The 22,834-nt window shown below is 42.4% G+C and overlaps 1 protein-coding gene across 2 annotated transcripts in view; it reads right to left on the minus strand.

Moving 5' to 3' along the window:
* Positions 1-22,834, minus strand: part of LOC123114227 (polyubiquitin 11-like) — an 83,604-nt gene that overhangs the window by 54,023 nt on the left and 6,747 nt on the right. The window contains exons 2-3 of one of the 2 annotated variants that reach the window (XM_044535622.1): positions 20,410-20,476; positions 20,077-20,286 (exon numbers count right to left, since the gene is read on the minus strand). The exons of the other annotated variant lie outside the window; for it this stretch is intronic. Of the exons in view, the coding sequence (XP_044391557.1) occupies positions 20,251-20,286; positions 20,410-20,476 (103 nt within the window). The 3' untranslated portion in view covers positions 20,077-20,250. Of the gene's footprint in view, positions 1-20,076; positions 20,287-20,409; positions 20,477-22,834 lie in introns of those variants that run through there. 2 annotated transcript variants of the gene reach the window in all.

The following is a 22,834-nucleotide window of genomic DNA, read 5'->3' on the forward strand; positions in this document are numbered from 1 at the left end:
CGCCGCCCGCCTCCGGCACCGGCGCGCCGCCTGGCCCGCCCCCGGGACCCGTTGATACGTCTCCAACGTATCTATAATTTTTGATTGTTCCATGCTATCATATTACCTGTTTTGGATGTTTATGGGCTTTATTTTATACATTATTATCATTTTTGGGACTAACCTACTAACCGGAGGCTCAGCCCATATTGCTGTTTTTTTTGCCTATTTCAGTATTTCGAAGAAATGGAATATCAAACGGAGTCCAAACGGAATGAAACCTTCGGGAGCGTGATTTTTGGAACGAACAAGATCCGGAGAGCTTGGAGTGCAAGTCAAGAAACAATCGGAGCCTCCACGAGATAGGAGGCCCCCCCTGTAGGGCGCGCCCCCCTGTCTCGTGGGCCCCTCGGACGTCCACCGATGTACTTCTTCCTCCTATATATACCTACAGACCCCGAAAACATCCGGGGGCACCACGAAACACAATTTCCACCACCGTAACCTTCTGTATCCGCGAGATCCCATCTTGGAGCCTTCACCGACACTCTGCCAGAGGGGGAATCGACCATGGAGGGCCTGTACATCAACATCCTTGCCCCTCCTATGAGTTGTGAGTAGTTTACCACAGACCTACGGGTCCATAGTTATTAGCTAGTTGGCTTCTTCTCTCTTTTTGGATCTCAATACAATGTTCTCCCCCTCTCTTGTGGAGATCTATTCGATGTAATCTCTTTTTGCGGTGTGTTTGTCGAGATCCGATGAATTGTGCGTTTATGATCAGATTTATCTATGGATATTAATTGAATCTTCTCTGAATTCTTTTATGTATGATTGAGTTATCTTTGCAAGTCTCTTCGAATTATCGGTTTGGTTTGGCCTACTAGATTGATCTTTCTTGCCATGGGAGAAGTGCTTAGCTTTGGGTTCAATCTTGCGGTGTTCTTACCCAGTGACAGAAAGGGTTGCAAGACACGTATTGTATTGTTGCCATCGAGGATAACAAGATGGGGTTTATATCATTTTGCATGAGTTTATCCTTCTACATCATGTCATCTTGCTTAATGCGTTGCTCTGTTCTTATGAACTTAATACTCTAGATGCATGCTGGATAGCGGTCGATGTATGGAGTAATAGTAGTAGATGCAGGCAGGAGTCGGTCTACTTGTTATGGACATGATGCCTATATACATGATCATGCCTAGATAATCTCATAACTATGCGCTTTTCTATCAATTGCTCGACAGTAATTTGTTCACCCACCGTAATACTTATGCTCGAGAGAGAAGCCTCTAGTGAAACCTATGGCCCCCGGGTCTATCTCTTATCATATTTGCTTTCAATCTACTTTTATTTGCATCTTTACTTTTTTGCATCTATATTATAAAATACCAAAAATATATTTATCTTATCATACTATCTCTATCAGATCTCACTTTCGCAAGTGGCCGTGAAGGGATTGACAACCCCTTTATTGCTTTGGTTGCGAGTTCTCAGTTTGTTTGTGTAGGCACGTGAGACTTTTGAGGAGCCTCCTACTGGATTGATACCTTGGTTCTCAAAAACTGAGGGAAATACTTACGCTACACTTGCTGCATCACCCTCTCCTCTTCGGGGAAAACCAACGCTAGCTCAAGATGTAGCAAGAAGGATTTCTGGCACCGTTGCCGGGGAGGTCTTCGCTCAAGTCAAGAGATATCAAGTACCTATCACAAACCCATCTCCCTCGCATTTACATTATTTGCCATTTGCCTCTCGTTTTCCTCTCCCCCACTTCACCTTTGCCATTTTATTCGCCCCCTCTTTCCCAATCTCCTCCTCTCTCTTTCGCTTGCCTTTTTGTTTGCTTGTGTCTCCATGTGCCTTCTATGTGCTTGCATCTTTGATTGCTAAAAATCTATTGATATGGATCCACTTAAAGTGTTCTACTTGGATCATCTTCGATCCTTATGCGCTCGTGCCGAAACCCCAACTAGCCTAGTTGATGGGAAATCTTTAGATGAGCATGCTCATTTTGTGCGTCATCGTTTGTCTGAAAAAGGGTAGGTCTTATGGTATCATATAACTAGTTTGCTATGCTATGCTTGGAATCTTTGTGAAAGTTGTGATTTCACTTTTTGCTCTAAGAACCCTAAAAAACACATTCCCTACCTATGTGAGTTCAATGATAATGAAATATTATCTTCTTATGCAAAGGGCGTTTATAGTTTCTATGATATAGAACAAATTGAAGAATTTGTCGTTTTTAAGGGTGCTCATGAAGTTGCTTCTTTGATTGAAAAGTATGATTTTACTCTCAACAAGTCTGAAAATTCTGTCATACTTAAATATTGCAATGAAAACTTTGCTCATAATGTCCATGTCCAAGAATTTATTGAAAGAATGACCGTTGCTTTGGAAGAAAATAATGATATGCATGAATCTATAGATAATGATGATTCCGATGATTTGGTTGAAATATCCCTTGACGAACATGATGCTTGCTATTCTTGTGGCCATGATGCCAATATTTATGAAGACGAATTTGCTATAGTTCCGTATGTTAAACATGAGATCATTGCTATTGCACCCATACTTGGTAGTTCCTTCGATAAAAAGCATGATTGCAATGATTTTACTATAAATTCTCTTGATGTCAATTGTGCTAATAATTTGCAAAACCCTAAGCTTGGGGATGCTAGTTTTGCTATGTTTACTATTTGTTGCAATGATCATGATTGGGGTGATTCTTTTTATGATCTTGAAAATTTATTTAAGCCCCATGATGAATATGAGATTGATAATAGTGTTTGCAATAATATTGAAAGTGGGTTTGGAAGAGTGTCAACTTTAGATCCCACATATTTGGAGAATGTTCAATCTTATGAAATTTTTGAGAAAAGTGGGTTTGGAGAGGTCATGACTTTAGTTAATGTTAATCCCACTATCTTGGAATAGTGTCAACTTTGCATGCATGTGGATCGTGTAGAGAATATGTTATGTGATAGCTATTTTGTTGAATTTTCTTATGATCCCACATGTAATTATTATGAGAGACGAAAATATGGTTGTAGAAATTTTCATGTTACTAAATTACCTCTCGTCATGTTGATATTGCTATTGTCTCTTTCTTCTTCCTTACATATGCTAGTTTTTGCTTGCCTTGCAAATTTGTTTGCTTATAATATGCCTATGCATAGGAAGTATGTTATACTTAGATGTGTTTTATTATGTGTTTCATGATGCTCTCTTTGTGCTTCAATTCTTGTCTTTCATGTGAGCATCATTAAAATTATCAATGCCTAGTTAGGGGCTTTAAACGATAGCGCTAGTTGGGAGGCAACCCAAATTTTCTTTACGTTCTTTATTTTTGTTCCTGTTTAGTGTTAAATTTTGTTTCTACTTTCTGTTTAGATGTTTTTTTATCTTTTGTTTAGTGTTTGTGCCAAGTAGAACCTATAGGATAAACTATGATGATGGTTGATTTGATTCTGCTGAAAAACAGAAACTTTGCGCTCACGAGAAAAAATTCAATAAATCACAGAAACGTGCTTTTGCATTGATTTGTTTTGCTGCTGATCAATAAAAAAATTGTCCACTACGTCCTATTTTGGTAGGATTTTTAGAGTTCCATAAGTTTGAGTTAGTTACAGATTGCTACAGATTGTTCTGTTTTTGACAGATTCTGTTTTTCGTGTGTTGTTTGCTTATTTCAATGCATCTATGGCTAATAAATTAGTTTATAAACCATAAGGAAGTTGGAATACAGTATGTTTAACACCAAAATAAATAAAGAATGAGTTCATTACAGTACCTTATGTGGTGGTTTTGTTTTCTTTCACTAACGGAGCTTATAAGATTTCCTGTTGAGTTTTGTGTTGTGAAGTTTTCAAGTTTTGGGTAAAGCTTTTATGGACTATGGAATAAAGAGTGGCAAGAGCCTAATCTTGGGGATACCCAAGGCACCCTAAGATATTCAAGAATAGCCAAAAGCCTAAGCTTGGGGATGCCCCGGGAAGGCATCCCCTCTTTCGTCTTCGTTCATTGGCAACTTTACTCAGAGCTATATTTTTATTCGCCACATGATATGTGTTTTGCTTGGAGCGTAGTGTATTATATTGGTCTTTGCTTGTTTGTTTACCACAATCATCCTTGCTGTACTCACCTTTTGGTAGAAGCCTATTTGATTAGAATTTGCTAGAATACTCTATGTGCTTCACTTATATCTTTTGAGCTTGATAGTTTTTGCTCTAGTGCTTCACTTATATCTTTTAGAGCATGGTGGTGGATTAATTTTGAAGAAATTGCTAGTCTCTCATGCTTCACTTATATTATTTTGAGAGTATTTTATAACAGCATGGTATTTTCTATGGTTATAATTTGGTCCTAGAATGATGAGCATCCAAGTTCGGTATAATAAAAACTATCATAGAAAGTGAATTGGATGCTATGATCAATTTGATGCTTGATAATTGTTTTGAGATATGGAGGTAGTGATATTAAAGTCATGCTAGTTGGGTGATTATGAATTTAAAGAATGCTTGTGTTGAAGTTTGTGATTCCCGTAGCATGCACGTATGGTGAACCGCTTTGTGATGAAGTTGGAGCACAATTTTATTTATTGAATGTCTTCCTTATGAGTGGCAGTCGGGGACGAGCGATGGTCTTTTCCTACCAATCTATCCCCCTAGGAGCATGCGCGTAGTGCTTTGGTTTTTGATGACTTCTAAATTTTTACAACAAGTATATGAGTTCTTTTGACTAATGTTGAGTCCATGGATTATACGCACCCTTTCACCCTTCCATTATTGCTAGCCTCTCTTGTACCGTGCAACTTTCGCCGGTACCATACACCCACCATATACCTTCCTCAAAACAGCCACCATACCTACCTATTATGGCAATTTCCATAGCCATTCCGAGGTATATTGCCATGCAACTTTCCACCATTCCGTTTATTATGACACGTTTCATCATTGTCATATTGCTCTTTGCTTGATCATGTAGTTGACATCGTATTTGTGGCAAAGCCACCATCATAATCTTCATACATGTCTCTCTTGATTCATTGCATATCCCGGTATACCGCCGGAGGCATTCACATAGAGTCATATCTTGTTCTAGCTTTGAGTTGTAATTTTTGAGTTGTAAATCCATAAAACTGTGATGATCTCCATTATTAGAGCATTGTCCTAGTGAGGAAAGGATGATGAAGACTATGATTCCCCCACAAGTCGGGATGAGACTTCGGACTTTACAAAAAAAAGAGAAAGGCCAAAAAGAAAAAGAAAAAAGAGAAGGCCAAAGAAAAGAAAAAAAAAGGAAAAGAGAAGAGAAAAAAAGAATGAGAGAAAAATAGAGAAGGGACAATGCTACTATCTCTTTTTCCACACTTTTGCTTCAGAATAGCACCATGATCGTCATGATAGAGAGTCTCATATGTTGTCACTTTCATATACTAGTGGGAATTTTTCATTATAGAACTTGGCTTGTATATTCCAATGACGGGCTTCCTCAAAATGCCCTAGGTCTTCGTGAGCAAGCAAGTTGGATGCACACCCACTAGTTTTCTTTTGTTGAGCTTTCATATATTTATAGCTCTAGTGCATCCGTTGCATGGCAATCCCTACTCGCTCACATTGATATCTATTAATGGGCATCTCCATAGCCTGTTGATACACCTAGTTGATGTGAGACTATCTTCTCCTTTTTTGTCTTCCCCACAACCACCATTCTATTCCACATATAATGCTATGTCCATGGCTCACGCTCATGTATTGCGTGAAAGTTGAAAGAGTTTGAGATTATTAAAGTATGAAACAATTGCTTGGCTCATCATCGGGGTTGTGCATGATTAAATACTTTGTGTGATGAAGATAGAGCAACAGCCAGACTATATGATTTTGTAGGGATAACTTTCTTTAGCCATGTTATTTTGAGAAGACATGATTACTTTGCTTAGTATGCTTGAAGTATTACTATTTCTTATGTCAATATGAACTTTTATTTTGTATTATTTGGATCTGAACATTCATGCCACATTAAAGAAAATTCCATTGAGAATTATGCTAGGTAGCATTCCATATCAAAAATTCTCTTTTTATCATTTACCTACTCGAGGACGAGCGGGAATTAAGCTTGGGGATGCTTGATACGTCTCCAACATATCTATAATGTTTGATTGTCCCATGCTATTATATTACCTGTTTTGGATATTTATGGGCTTTATTTTATACATTATTATCATTTTTGGGACTAACCTACTAACCGGAGGCCTAGCCCATATTGCTGTTTTTTTTGCCTATTTTAGTATTTCGAAGAAAAGGAATATCAAACGGAGTCCAAACGGAATGAAACCTTCGGGGGCGTGATTTTTGGAACGAACAAGATCCGGAGAGCTTGGAGTGCAAGTCAAGAAACAACCGGAGCCTCCACGAGATAGGAGGGCACCCCCCTGTAGGGCGCGCCCCCTGTCTCGTGGGCCCCTCGGGCATCCACCGACGTACTTCTTCCTCCTATATATGCCTACGGACCCCGAAAACATCTGGGGGCACCACGAAACACAATTTCCACCACCGTAACCTTCTGTATCCGCAAGATCCCATCTTGGAGCCTTCGTTGGCACTCTGCCGGAGGTGGAATCGACCATGGAGGGCCTGTACATCAACATCCTTGCCCCTCCTATGAGTTGTGAGTAGTTTACCACAGACCTACGGGTCCATAGTTATTAGCTAGATGGCTTCTTCTCTCTTTTTGGATCTCAATACAATGTTCTCCCCCTCTCTTGTGGAGATCTATTCGATGTAATCTCTTTTTGCGGTGTGTTTGTCGAGATCCGATGAATTGTGCGTTTATGATCAGATTTATCTATGGATATTAATTGAATCTTCTCTGAATTCTTTTATGTATGATTGAGTTATCTTTGGAAGTCTCTTAGAATTATCAGTTTGGTTTGGCCTACTAGATTGATCTTTCTTGCCATGGGAGAAGTGCTTAGCTTTGGGTTCAATCTTATGGTGTTCTTACCCAGTGACAGAAAGGGTTGCAAGACACGTATTGTATTGTTGCCATCGAGGATAACAAGATGGGATCTATATCATATTGCATGAGTTTATCCTTCTACATCATGTCATCTTGCTTAATGTGTTGCTCTCTTCTTATGAACTTAATACTCTAGATGCATGCTGGCTAGCGGTCGATGTGTGGAGTAATAGTAGTAGAAGCAGGAAGGAGTCGGTCTACTTGTTATGGACGTGATGCCTATATACATGATCATGCCTAGATAATCTCATAACTATGTGATTTTCTATCAATTGCTCGACAGTAATTTGTTCACCCACCGTAATACTTTTGCTCTCGAGAGAAGCCTCTAGTGAAACCTATGGCCCCCGGGTCTATCTCTTATCATATTTGCTTTCAATCTTGTTTTATTTGCATCTTTACTTTTTTGCATCTATATTATAAAATACCAAAAATATATTTATCTTATCATACTATCTCTATCAGATCTCACTTTCGCAAGTGGTCGTGAAGGGATTGACAACCCCTTTATTGCGTTAGTTGCGAGTTCTCAGTTTGTTTGTGTAGGCGCGTGGGACTTTTGAGGAGCCTCCTACTGGATTGATACCTTGGTTCTCAAAAACTGAGGGAAATACTTACGCTACACTTTCTGCATCACCCTCTCCTCTTCGGGGAAAACCAACGCTAGCTCAAGACGTAGCACCTGCCTGCACCGCCGTTCGCCCTCCGCCTCGCCGCCAGCTTCACCCCGCCACTGAACGAGCTCCACCACCGCCTCTGCCGCCGGGATCGGATGGATCCGGCCATCTCCGGCCTCGCCGCCGTCCGGGGCATCTCGCCGAAGCCCCGAGGGCGCCGCCACTGCCCCTGCCTCCCTCGATCCAGGAGAGATCAAGGAGGAGGATGACGCCCTCACCCCCCTGGGCCTCCTCCCTTCCCAGGCCCAGTCACCGCGACCCCGAGCCGGCCCATCGTCCCCACGCGGCCCGATTCCCCCGTTCCTTTTTTTCGCTAGGTAAATTTCTTCCAAGTCCTAGAATTACTAATCCATGTGTGCATATTTGACCTGTCATAACTTGATGCTCGGTGCTCCGTTCTGCGTGCATGATATGTCAAAATGTTCATTGTGAGATGCTCTTCATTTTGGTCCATTGTGACATGCTTGTTTGTGTCCATATTGATGCCCTAATCATCGTTGCAAGAGTGCTATATGATGTTAACCTGTTGAGACTGTTATAACTTGCTGTTTTGTCATTTTCGTTGCATTTTGTGTGTGCATCCTTTGAGCATGATGTCTACATGTTTTAGGAGCATATTCATGCCATCTTTACAGTGGTGCAATACATATATTTTTGTGTGCCTTGTGGTGAGTTCATCAAGCTTGTGAAGTGGGCTACTTGTTGTTACTGTTTTGCTAGGCTAAATCTGTTATATCATTATGCTATGTCAACCTGCTGCTAAAAGTCATACTATGCATAATCTGGTGATGTTCACTCAGGATGTTGTATTCTACGTGTTATGCTATATCCATTAATGCCCTTGGTTGCAATTATGGCATGTTGTAGCTTGTTGTTATCATGCTCCAAACTTGCTAAATAATGTTTCTGTCATCCTGTTAACATGAAGTTCAGTTTTGCCATGTGTCTTGCTAGTGATGCATGCACCCTATGTCTATGTTATTGCCATTCTTAGCTTCACAATTATGCCATCTTACTGTTGGTTGCTTCACATGCCATGAAATGCTTTGTAGTGAGCTGTACAAGCTCACCAACATGCCTACTTATCATTGTTTCTGCCATGTACTGTTATTTTCACTAGGTCTGAATCTGTCATATCATTTTCCATGTTTGCATGGAAGCTACCATCTTTTCAGTCGATCTTTGGAATAAGTTCAGTAAGGGAGTTTTGTTAATTGCTTTTAGTAATAGCATGCCATGACTTTGTTTCCCATGATTAGTTCATGTATCATGTTATTTGATAGCTCTAAACATTGCAACCTGATGTTATTTCTGCCATGTCCAGTGATTTCTGCCAAGTCTGTGAAACTGTTATTATTTGCAATCTTGCCATGTCCTTTTGAGCATGTTCTAGTGATTTCTGGAGATAGCTAAGTGTTCATGTTTTGTCATGATTTACCTGTACATCATGTACATGACTTTTGTTTTTATGTTGAGGTGATGTAGCATATTGTTTTGATGCTTGCTAGATGCCTAGTTGCTGTTTTGGACAGCTTGTCCTTTAAACTTGTTTCATCTGTATGTGTTGAACCATTGCTCCGTTTTGAGTGTGCTCTATATGAAACTTGCTTAATTTTGCATATAGTTTCATGTTACCTTGTTGCGTACATGGTTTGAATGTGTTTTCTTGATGTTTGTATGCATTTTTCATCAATGCCATGTTTTAACTTGTTTTGCTCATATTTTCTAAGTCGTAGCTCCGAACTAAATGAACTTTAAATGTACCTTGACTAGAATTTCGTGTAGATCATCTTGGTGCATCTTAACTTGCTGTTTAACAACTTGAACATAAGGTTTATTCAGATCTGGACCAATTTCGAAATTTTCATATGAGGACTTATCGGATTTGTTATATGCTGTTTCCGGCCTCATTTAAACTTGCATTAATGTGTTGTTCTTGTTTGCATCATCTCTTACCATGAGTAGCCTCATCTAGCCTTTGTCATGCATCATTCTTGGTTGTGCATCTTGTCATGTTTATGTGTTGTGTGTTTACCTTGTTGTTTGCTTCTTTCCGGGTTGTGCTCCTTCTCGATAGTTCCTGTTTCGTTGCGATCGTGAGGATTCGTTCGACTACGCTTGGTTCATCTTCGCCCGTTCGTCTTCTTCATGGACTCGTTCTTCTTCCTAGCAGGATTTCAGGCAAGATGACCGTTACCCTTGATCTCACTACTATCATTGCTATGCTAGTTGCTTCGTTCTATCGCTATGCTGCGCTACCTATCACTTGCTCTTCAAGCCTCCCAAATTGCCATGTCAGCCTCTAACCTTTTCACCCTTCCTAGCAAACAATTACTTGGCTATGTTACCACTTTGCTCAGCCCCTCTTATAGCGTTGTTAGTTGCAGGTGAAGTTGAAGATTGCTCCATGATGGACATGATTATGTTGGGATATCACAATATCTCTTCTTTAATTAATGCATCTATATACTTGGTAAATGGTGGAAGGCTCGGCCTTATGCCTGGTGCTTTGTTCCACTCTTGCCGCGTTAGTTTCCGTCATAGCGGTGTTATGTTCCTTGATTTTGCGTTCCTTACACGGTCGGGTGTATGGGACCCCCTTGATTGTTCGCTTTGAATAAAACTCCTCCAGCAAGGCCCAACCTTGGTTTTAACATTTGCCACCTAAGCCTTTTTCTGTTGGGTTCTGCAGACTCAAGGGTCATCTTTATTTTTACCTCCCCCCTTGGGCCAGTGCTCGTCGTGAGTGTTGGTCCAACCTGTTAGCCGCCGGTGGCCACCAGGGGCAACTCTGGGCTGGCCTACCGGAAGTTTGGACAATCCGGTGTGCCCTGAGAACGAGATATGTGCAGCTCCTATCAGGATTTGTCAGCACATTCGGGCGGCTTTGCTGGTCTTGTTTTACCATTGTCGAAATGTCTTGTAACCGAGATTCTGAGTCTGATTGGTTCTTTCCGGGAGAAGGAATATCCTTCGTTGGTCGTGAGAGCTTATAATGGGCTAAGTTGGGACACTCATGCAGGGTTTAAACTTTCGAGAGCCGTGCCCGCGGTTATGTGGCAGATGTGAATTTGTTAATATCCGGTTATAGAGAACTTGACACCAGATTCGAATTAAAACGCATCAACCGCATGTGTAACCGTGATGGTCTCTTTTCGGCGGAGTCCGGGAAGCAAACACGATTTGTGTTACACTAGTAGAAAAGGGGGCAATGGTCCATGCCGGGTCAGCCAATTAGTCCCGGTTCAATTCAGAACCGAGACCAATGGGGGCATTGGACCCGGTTCGTGAGCCTCGGGGGCCGGCCGGGCCACGTGGGCCATTGGTGCCGATTCGTCTAGACCTTTTGGTCCCGGTTGGTGGGACGAGCCGGAACCAATGGTCCTCGCTCCTAGCCCACCACTATTGGTCCCGGTTGGAGGCATGAACCGGGACCAAAGGCCACCCATTAGTCCCGGTTAATACCACCAACCGGGACTAAAGGGTTGGTCCTTGTTGTGGCCAGAGTTTAGTCCCACCTCGCCAACCGAAGGGGGCTCACACCGGTTTATAAGCCCCTCCCTCTCTGCCTTGTTGAGCTCCTCTCAAAATGAAAATAGATGCCCTTATACAGGAAATTTGACCTAAATTCATATTGAATTTCTCTGAAGTTAGTAGAAATTTATTATGAATTTAGGTTGAATTTTCTCTATAAGCGCATCTATGCTCAGTTTTTAGTAAAGTTAATCACAACTATTTTTTCTTCTATTTATTTCTGAGTAGTTTTTTATATAGTTCTTTTTCTTTTCTGCTATATTTATTTTTTTCTATTTTTTTCTGAGTTGTAATAAGTCATGAAAAATAAAAAAGATTTTAGTAAAGTTAATCACAACTATTTTTTCTTCTATTTATTTCTGAGTAGTTTTTTATATAGTTTTTTTCTTTTCTGCTATATTTATTTTTTTCTATTTATTTCGGTGTGGTAATAAGTCATTAAAAATAAGCATCTTTGCTCATTTTTTAAGTAAAGTTATCACAACTATTTTTTCTTCTATTTATTTCTGAGTAGTTTTTTATATAGTTTTTTCTTTTCTGCTATATTTATTTTTTCTTTTTATTTCTGTGTGGTAATAAGTCATTAAAAATAAAAAAAGAGGCACAACGCTAGTTAATTCGCTTCAAACCTTTCGGAATAGTGTAAACTGCACTGCACATGCTCCGTGCAGTCTACCCTATTCCTCAAGGCTTGAAGCGAACCAACGTGTAGGTGAGCATTGAGCCTCTTCTTCATCGTCTCTGCACTCAGGGCTTATAAACAGCTGCGAGTGCCTCTCACTTGGCGAGGTGGGACTAAAAAACAACTGCAGAAAGAATCAACTAAAAAACAGCTGCAGAAAATAAATAAGTAATTAGACGGGTCCATTGGTACCGGTTGGTGGCTCCAACCGGGACCAATGCCCCTCTTTAGTCCTGGTTCGTGGCACCAACTGGGACCAATGCCCCTCTTTAGTCTCGGGTGGTGGCACCAACCGGGACCAAAGGTCTTTGTTTCCCGCCCTTTGGGCTGTTGAAAAGAGGCCTTTGGTCCCGATTTGTGCCACCAACAGGGACTAAAGGGGGCACTGGTCCCGGTTTGTGCCACGAACCGGGACCAAAGCCTTTGCTATATAAGTAGCACTTAGGAAAATTTCAGAACCGCATCCCCACTTTGATCTCTCCTCCTCTCCCGATGCCGCGCGCCGTCGCCTGCCGCCACCTCGCCGTCACCGCCCCGCCCCGACGCTGTTGCCGCCCCGCCCCGCCATGCCGCCCCGATGTCGCCACCCCGGCCAGCGCTGCCCCGACACCGTCGCTGCCCCGCGCCACACCTCGCCGTCGCCGTCGCCGTCGACCTCGCCGTGAGCAACTTTTATGATTTTTTGTAGATTTTTTTGTAGTTTATAGATTTTTTTGTTAGATTAGATGTGTACTAATTTAGATATGTAGTTCATAGTATGTTAATTTAGTTGTGTAATTAATTTGTTCATATTGTGTTAGATTTTTTATCTGTTAATAGATTTTTTTGGTGATATTATTGTTGAATATGCATGTTTGGTGATATTATTGTTAATAGATTTTTTTGGTGATATTTAGATTGTGTAATTAATTTTGTTCATAGAATTTTAATGATTTTTTTCATAGTATTTAGAAAAAGGAAAAAAATAAGAAGAGAAAGTGTTTAATATAATTAGTTAGAAAAATACTAGTTTATTTTTAGTAAGTACTATTTTATTTTATTTATAGTAAGTGCTTCATATATAGTTGAACTAGCTAGTTGATTTAATAAACTAATTTATTTTACTATATATAGAAGTAGTTTGTACTAAGTGCTACTTTATTTATTTATAGTAAGTGCTACTTTATTTATTTATAGTGAGTGCTACTTTGTTTTTAGTAAGTACTACTTTATTTATTTATAGTAAGTGCTTAGTAGTTGAACTAGATAGTTGATTTAATTAATAAAACTACTTTATTTAACTATATATAGAAGTACGTAGTTCCCGCATCGACGTCGGCGATGCCTATCTCGCATCCTCGTCGCCGTCGACTCGGCGGTGGAGGCCTGCTTGATCAGGGCCATGTTCGGGACTGGGCTCCGCCGGGCTGGTATTGGGAGGTGCTACCTTCTGGGGGACGTAGGTTGGTGAGGAGGCAGCCCGTTGTTGACCCGATCCTTGTTTGGTGGCAGTCGCGTGGGCCAGTTACGGTGCCGAGGCTTCTGGACACCGCGGAGGTGGTACGTCACCGTGTCAGCAAGGAGGACGAGCACGTCCGTCGCTACATGGTAGCGTTGGAGGGCAGGTTCGACAATACCTGGCAGGTTCTTCAGGGATCTCACTGGAGCTATGATCCTGTGATCGTTCCTTATCTTTGGGTGTCCACCGCCCGCGACGATACCCGTCGGGCGCTACAGTTCTAGATGTATTAATTAGCGATGCTATATGTATGATAGTATTCGAGGAGTATTCGACGATGTATGGACACAAGAGATGATGTACTTTTGGTTATAATTGAATGCATGCTAATTTGAATACTACTTTATTTTATGATTTGGTTTTGCTTATTGAATGCTCATATTGGAAAAGTACTCCTACTTTGAATGCTAAAATTGAAGAGTACTCTATGCAGAAATCTAGGAGCCCCCTCCATCATCCACACCGTTGTGGGGGTAGCTTCTCCTTCATTCCCGTGTGCTAGACAATTTGTTGTAATAATGCACTCGGGAATGAAAGGAGGAGCTATGTACCATCACCGATAGTCAACCCGTGATTAATAATAATGATCTAATTTAGGTTTTTTAGTACATATATTTAATATTTGAATTATGAACTTAGGCCGGAAATGTCGTACTCGGACGATGAAAACCACCCGGGGGAGTGCGACTGGTGCCACGACGACCGAGGTATGTGCGATAGGTTCATTGAGATGGACGAAGATCGGCGCTTCAGCATTAAGCTCGAGGAGACCTTCGATGTTCATACGGTACGCAACAACGACAATAGTTTTTTTCGTAATTAAGCACGACTTCAACTATTTTAACGTGTATTTTTCATCTTTTCCAATTCGACTAGCTTATCCCATGCTTTGCAAGACGCTATGTTTTGGAGAGGATGGGTTTTGAAGACCACGAAAGTATGGAAACCAAAAAAATTATCCTAAGTACCCATCATGCTGTGGATTTTCAAGTAAAGTTGTACAATGCTCAGAGTGTAACCCATTTTGGTTGCAAAAATTGGGAAGCACTTTGCAAGATGTATGGTTTTGATGAGGGTATGCTTGTCACCATGGATCTTGGTGATCCTACAATCGAGCAAGAGAGACCTTCGATTTGCGTCCTTGTGGATACACCTCCAATTCTTTCCCCATGTGAGCTTAACATAGTTATTAAGTAATTTATATTGTTTATTTCAAAATAGTTGACAACTTATTTCCATTGACAACTTATTTTCATTCTTCAAAGAATGTGTGGAAGATGGTAGACAGAACCTACTACACCGAAGGCTCCGAATTAACTTATCAGGAGAAAAACCATCTGGTCGCATTTTGTACTGATCTTGAGAACTACAATATCTACAATCAAACTCCTCAACATTATGGTCAATACGTGCCACTAGTACATGTGTTGAACTAAGGTAACTACCATGGAGATACCCTGGTAAGATTTTTTACTATTACGACATCCGTGCATCTTTTTGCACACTTCTAAAACTAGTACATCATTGCCAACTACGAAGTTATTACTATGTTTTTCAACAGATAATCCCGAATGATTGTGTGCCTCATCTGATGTATACGCACGGTACCCTTCATGTTTTGAACATACAACCAGGTCTTCCTACGAATCTCAACTGTCCATACCGGTTTTCTAAAAGAAGTGGAGACATGACAATCAAAGAATGAAAAAAAAATGTATGGACAGTCGTAAGGAGCTTCCTGGAAGCAAAAAGCAGCGAAGGGCAAGAATTGGAGACAGGATGATCGCCATTCTTCATAATGGAGAGTCGGTGTCTATATTGTTTTATGCTATTTTACCTTAAGAGTTTTTAGGTCCTACCTGATACTGATGATCATGTGCTAAGAACAATTATGTAGGGTTGGGTTCGATGACTATGAGGATGATGATCGTATGACTTATTATTAATAACGAGTAGAAGTTGTATGATGATGCATGATTAGTAAGACTTGTTATTATATATGATGATGCATGATGCGAGCATGCATGAGTTATTATATCAGCGGGTGAAATGAACATATATAGCAGCAGCGTTGGTAAACCAAGGACGAAGATATAAGAGAGGACACTTCTCTCTATTAGCTAGCTAATAACAACCTAAAAATAACCCCCAAAACCCCTAAAGCAGCCACTTTTCTAAAAAAAACATGGACTTTTGGTCCCGGTTGGTGCCACCAACCGGGACCAAAGGCCCCCTGACTGGGCTCGGCGCACAGGCCACGTGGAGGCACATTGGTCCCGGTTCGTGTTTGAACCGGGACTAATGGGTGGAGGTATTAGTAACGACCCATAAGTCCCGGTTCATGAACCGGGACTAAAGGCCCTTACGAACCGGGACTATTAGGTGTTTTTCTACTATATGTTTGAACGTAAGTAGTTTCAGGATCCCTTCTTGATCATTTCTAACTTCTCGACCGTTGCGTTGCTTCTCTTCTCGCTCTTATTTGCGTATGTTAACCACCATATATGCTTAGTCGCTGCTGCAACCTCACCAGTTATCCTTTCCATACCGCTTTAAGCTTTGATAGTCTTGATACCCATGGTTATGGGATTGTTGAGTCCTCGTGGCTCACAGATTACTACAACAACAGTTGCAGGTACAGGTAATGCGATGATCATGACGCGAGAGCGATGTTTACTTGTTTTTGAGTTCTTCTTCTGCTTCTTCTTCAATCAGGGGATAAGTTCCAGGTCGGCAGCCTGGGCTAGCAGGGTGGATGTCGTTGAGTTTCTGTTTGTGTTCATCCGTAGTCGGATGTTGCTCTTATGTATGATGTTGTGGTATTCGTGTGGCATTGTGTGCCTCTTGTATGTATCCCCAACTATTATGTAATGGTACGATATAATGATATCCACCTTGCAAAAGCGTCTCCAATATGCGGTTCTATCCTTGGTGGGACCTTCGAGTTCCTTTAGGATTCGCATATTGGGTGTGACAGTCGGTGATCCGCCTATCCATGTGATCGAGGTGGCGAGTATGTGGTGGCTCCCCACCCACTGTCTTCCTGGAGTGTGGTGACCCATCAACGCCATGGTTAGCCGATGGGACCCCCATGAGCAGTGGTCGATTGTGCCAGTATGGTGGGTGGAGGGGGCTCGAAGAGGACAAAATCACTGTTCTCACCCTTATGGCATAGTTAAGCATGAACTGACTTCATTTTAGAGAAAAATTCAGATCTAACCTTTCTCTACTCTCATCGTCCCGGGTGGTAGGGTACACTCCCTACCACCTCAGGCTATGCCGGCAGGGTGCTGGTTAACATGCCAGCGCCGTCATGGCATCGTTCGCTGACATGGTACCCTACCGCCACCAGCCTTGGCGGCAGGGTGTCGTACCATACCGCTAGTGACCTTGGCAGTAGGGTAACATGCCTTACCACCCAGAAAAAAAACCTACCAGGCCCCTGTAGCCTTTCCAAAATAGAGAACCCTCTATCAACTACATAAAATTAAATTTACATGTAGCACAACAATATAGCAACAATCTATTAACAACAACATTGCAAATTCCGTCACACACAACAATATAGCATCACACACAACAATGCCATCACAAATAGTTTAACATTAACCAAATCCCTCAGCATAATAGTTCAACATATCCAAATACTAATAGCAAGCTCAACATGCAAAGAAAAGGTTCTCAAGTTCAGCAAAACACCAAGTTCATAACAAATACTACATAGCAAGCAAGTGGCCAAATCACTTCCTTCCCCTCTTGCAAACACGATCCTTGTTTCCCTTTGAGCGTTCATTGGTGGTTATTTTGTGACGAGGACACTCATTTTGGGAAGGTGATGGAATCCAAAGGTTCTAATGTCCACAAGGAACCCCTTTTCCCATGGGTTGGCTGAGTGGAGGTCCATCCCCCATTTGTGACATGTTGATCTCGTTGTAGTCGTGGTCCTGTGGATCCTCTCCCCAAAGATCAGGAAATTGGGACATCGAAAGTGCGATGAAAATTAGCCTAGTGAGAGTGGGTGAGAAAGAGGGAAAATAATAAAAATGTTATAATTAATGCAAAACAATAAAAGTCTTTTTTTCATTAAAAAAGTTATGAAAAAATAGGCTACGTGTAAGCCATGTTTCGTTTCACGGGCACTCGGCTTATATTCCGCATACTTTTAAAAATAAAATAATTCTCTAAAGTAAGCTGAGATCTTTGTGATATACACTTGGCTTATAGGTTGCTCTGTCACAGGGCCTTCAACTACCTCCGTGATGGCCACATGGTAGGTAACGTTGTCGAGGGTTAACTGTAAGCCAAGAGCTTTTTTATGTAAGCCGAGTTGGTTTTATACTTTTTTCTCACACTCAGCTTAAGAGCAATTAAGCCGAGTTCTCGTTATTTGTCGGGCGTTTTTTAGCGTGTGCTTGCTTTTGTGGAGGTAACCTGAGTGGTTGTGTTTTCACACTTGGCTTACGTCCAGCTGCAAGGCGGCGTGTAATTTTCATGTTGTGTGGACGAAATTTCTTCCTCAAATTTACACACATAATTTCAGTTAAATACCTAACAAGGAACTAGAATAAAACAGAACCGGTCTCTGTAATTTTAAACACTTACAAGGGGAAGGAATGATAGATGGGCCGAGAAGAGAACGTACCGACGCTTGAGGTTCGCGTCGACAGTGTAGGTTCCAGAGCATCCATGGACTTGGGCGGTCTGGTAGTTGCAGCCACGACGCCAGAGCATCTATGACAATGGAATGGGGGTGGGCGGCGGCAGTTCCACGAGAAGAGATGGACACCGTCACATGCCTCTGAAGATTAAGGTCTACGGTGGGGATATCGGGAATAGTAGGAGGCGTTGAGAGAGAGAGAGAGAGAGACCGACGTGGAGTGTGTGGTTTGTGCAAGTACAAGGCCCAAAGAACCACATACCGGCCCAATCAACCAGAGGCCTCCCATTCTGCAAAGGGAGTAGCGGCCCTCTAGAACGGATGGCCTAGTGTGCGAGTACTATTGTGGTGCTACATGGATCCCGGTCCTCCTATTTGGCGATGTAAGCACCAGCGGACCAAAGAGCGTGCACCCCACCGCTACCCCCGCGCGCTGACATGGGTCGGCCCATGTGCGGGGCGGGAAAGCCGGAAGCACCTTGGGTTTATTTTTACTTTTTCTGTGTTAACAGTTTCCTTTTAAAAATAATTCAGGATTTCAAAAAATATTGCAAAATGTGAAAAGTTTGTCAATTCGGAAAAAATTCATGATTTGAAAAAATGTTTGGGAAATGATAAATGCTCACGGATTCAAAAAAAAAAGTGCACCGAATCCAAAAACTGTCCTTGAACTCAAAAAATGTTCGTGATTTCAAAAGAATGTACATTTTTTGAATTTTCATGAACATTTTTATGAGCATTCCCTAACAATGATAAACTTTTTTTTTGTATTTGATGAACAAATTTTGACTTTGATAACATTTCTTGAACTTGATTAACAGAAATTGTATTCGGGAACATCTTTTATGAAGAATGGACGAACAAATTTTGAATTCAATGGAAAAAAATGATTTTGATGAAATTATTTTGAAGATTGATGAACAAATCTCGCATTTGATGAACATTTTTTAATTCGATTAACAATTTTCAATGAAAATTTTTAAATCAACAAAAATTAAACTTAATGAACATTTTTTGAATTTGATGAACAAAAAAAGGTCCTCTGTTTGAAATAAAGTTGTGAAAACTGAAAATGTACACAATTTTATAAGATGTTCACAAAATTGGTAAAAAAAAATACTCATGAACTTAAAATGTTCACAATTTAGAAAAAATAATCATGTATTTTAAAAATGGTCATGATTGCAAAGGCTATTCACAATTTCAATAAATGTTCATGAATCTGAAAGATGCTTGCAAATTTAAAAAGAAAAAGAAAAATTAAACAAAATCGAAATTAAAAATGGAAATAATAATAATAATAATAATAATAATAATAATAATAATAATAATAATAATAATAATAATAATAAACAGAAAGGAAAAAGAAAAGGAGAAAGAAAGAAAAAACAGAAAGGAAAGATACCTGTTGAGAGAAGGTTCTTGAACCTTCCCAAAACCGAAGGGGAAGAAATCTGTTAATAGGCCAGCTGAAAGGAGGATCGAAGGCAGGTGGGGAGTAGGCGCTAAGTAGATAGGTTGTGCCCTATGCGCAAATAGAAAAACCTCCCATGGATCCAATGGCCACGGACGACCAGATCAAGAAAACGGATGGCCGGAAAAGCATGTGGAGTAAGAGTGCACACTTTAGGCTCAGTTTTACGGTCCTAGATTCTCATTTGCACTATTTCTTTTTTGCGGAGTTATTGGTTGCACGTATTTTCATGAATCTCTAAATTAACACCTTGATTAGCCACTTCTCTAATCATGTGTCTTTAGTGGAAGTTTTAATCATAATTTTTATATAATATTAGATTAGATGAATGATTGGATGTTGATCCGAAGGCTTAGGAAGTGACAAAGATATATAAAATATCCGTGAAAACTTAGAAATAGATACCCTCGTGACATTCCAATTGCTGGCAAACACAATCTTGGCTCCCACATGGTTTTTTATCAATCAGGAAGTTTTGTTAGGCCACGGCACGGGAATACATATTGAGAGGCATGACCATAACAATTCCGTGATCATGCTTATTGACAGGTCGAAACAAGGTCATCATCAAGATATGATCGTAACCTGATTTATCGGGGACAAAATAATTAAGGTTCAACATCAACAAGGACTAACGTTTACAAGGAGATAATTTAAACCTCCAACTCTGAATTGGCATATAACTACATAAGCACTGAGAAATTAACTGATTCACTGGCTCCTGGCGCTTTAGTCGTAAGGCCTCCAGATCTTCTTTTGCCTCAGCTGTAAATGACAGGTGTAGCGAAATACATGCATCAGATCTACCCCTTTTATTTTTATATTTTAAGTTCGCGACCAAAAATGACAAGGCCGGCCAAGAACATGAGTGGGGCAAGTAAGTTTAACCTGAGTGCTGTGTCCACACTTCTTCTTGCGACAGTTTGTTGCCCTAGGAGGTAGCCGAGCATAGCACCTGCAACAAGAGATCAATGCAGGGTGACAAAAGGTTAGTATATATTCATATGACACATACGCTCATATACAGTATATAACTATATATAAGCCTAAGATGATAAAATTAATGGAATGGCTAGACGTCAGTCGTTCGAAAAATAAATTTGGGTCAGTCGATGCGTTTCAGCCCTTGGATGAAAATTAAACGCTGTCGATTGCTTCTTCGACCTCGAGTCGTCTTTTTCTTCCACCCGCCTATGGACCACTGGCCGAACTGCCGGCCACTGCCGCCCCGCCCTCCCTGAAACAATCCCCCACCGCTGCTCTTCCGCCGCCCCGGACCATCCGTCTAGGCCCCCCATGCCCATTTTTGCCTCCGGTGAAGTCCCCCACCGTCGCCCGCCACCACCGCTGTCCACCACCGCCCCCACCCTAAACCGTAAGATAGACACTGGGTAGCCCTCCGGCGAGCCCCTTCCTTCTTCCTCCCCATTGGCCTTCCTCCGGTGAGTTTCTTTGGAAACTCAAAATCGACTGACCCACTAGAAGAATGATAGGAATCGCTGAGTGAGTATTCCAGAGGAAGGCATTGCCTTATATACACACGAGGAGCACATGAGTGCATGGCGATCCGTACAACAGAAGGAGCTAGTCTCCAGGAGCGCCGTGCGCTAAGCAGCGTGGCCAGCGGGAGTGGCCACGATCACCGCGTGCGGGGCGGACGGAGCGGCATGGGCGGAGTCCACAACAGCTGTCTTCCAACAGCCCCCCGCAGCCGCAACAGGGTCCTCGACGATGTTGAGGCTGGACCTGAACTCACTGAAGACGGCGGTCGGCAGCCCCTTGGTGAAGACATTGGCATACTGGGACGATGAAGGCACGTGCAGAACGCGTACGTCGCCGAAGGAGACGCGCTCACAAACGAAGTGGAGGTCGATCTCCACATGCTTCATGCGCTGGTGCTGAACCGGGTTGGAGGAGAGGTACGTGGCGCTGATGTTGTCGCAGTAGACGATGGTGGCGCTGCTGGGCGGTCGATGAAGCTTGTGGAGGAGTTGGCGGAGCCAGCAGGTGTCGGCGACGGCGTGGGCGACGGCGCGGTAGTCCGCCTCCGCGCTGGAGCGCGAGACGGTGTGCTGGCGCTTCGACGACCAGGAGACGAGGTTGTAACGCCCGGAGCCCGGTGCTTCAGATGCCTTCTTTGTTTTCCGAGATTCGTCGTGCGATTTGTTTTGTTCATTGCATTCATCCTTGCATCATGTGTATTGCATCACGTCATTAACCTTTGCATCTCAACCCAACTAAATAAATGGCATGGATCTTTGATCCATTTAAATCGAGGGAATTCACATGGTGATTCTCTTTAAAACATATCCTCTCGATATGTAGAGAGCTATAGTAAATATTCCAATTATTTGGATTTACCGCAAACACACTTACAAAATATCCTAATGCCTTTGTTGTCTTAATTCTTGATCTCCAACTTTGCCATTATTATTTCATCATTTTCCGGAGCTCCACCAAAAATCCAAACATTTTTGGACCTTCCCAAACCCTCACTTCCGTTCAAACCCATTTGAATTAAATTCAAATGAGTTTGAATTTAAATCTTGCAATCTTGGCCTTTCTATTTTTCTTGGAACGAGCATATTTTTGCGAGTCCGGGAAAATTATCTCCATGCGCAAATCCTTTCCCTAACCCTCTCTTTCTTTTTCTTCTCTTTAATTGTTTTCTGCTAAAGAAAATATAAGAGAGAGGGAGAAGAGTGCCTAGCCGGCCTCTTAGGCCCAGCTCTAACCCAAGCCGGACCAGGCCAGCCCATCTAAGCCGGCCCAAGGCCCAGCCGCCTCTAACCCTAGCCCAGCCCCCACGCACCCCATTTCCCCCTCCTCGTTCCCTTCCGCCGCCGCACTCACACCCGCAGCACCCGAACCCATCGCTCGTTGGCCCTCTCCCTCCTCGCTCGATCCCCTCCCCTTGCGCCGCAACTCCCCTCCGCTCGATCCCCTTCTTCCTCGCGCCTCCGCCTTCGCCCAAGGCCTCGCCCTTCCTTCTTCCCCGCGTCCCCATCGCCACCCATCGCCTCAACCCCTCGCACCCGACCTCCTCCGTCGCCTGCGCCTGTGCCCCTCCTCTACCTCGCCTCCTCCTCCCGCGCGCCGTGCCCGATTCCCACGGACCGCCTTGCTGCCCCGTCGCCTCTCCGGCCGGCGAGTCTAGGCCGCCCAGCTCGCCCCGCCTCGTTCCCGGATGGAACCGGTGCTGAGCGCTCCTCCTCCCGGCCTCCTCGCGCCCATCCGCCCCTGCTGGCGTTGCTCAACTCCGGCGCCCCTGCCTCGACCTCCTCTGCAAGCTACAGCCGCCCCTTGCGCCTCA

The sequence above is a fragment of the Triticum aestivum genome, chromosome 5B (assembly GCF_018294505.1).
Source record: "Triticum aestivum cultivar Chinese Spring chromosome 5B, IWGSC CS RefSeq v2.1, whole genome shotgun sequence".
In the NCBI taxonomy this organism is placed as follows: domain Eukaryota; kingdom Viridiplantae; phylum Streptophyta; class Magnoliopsida; order Poales; family Poaceae; genus Triticum; species Triticum aestivum.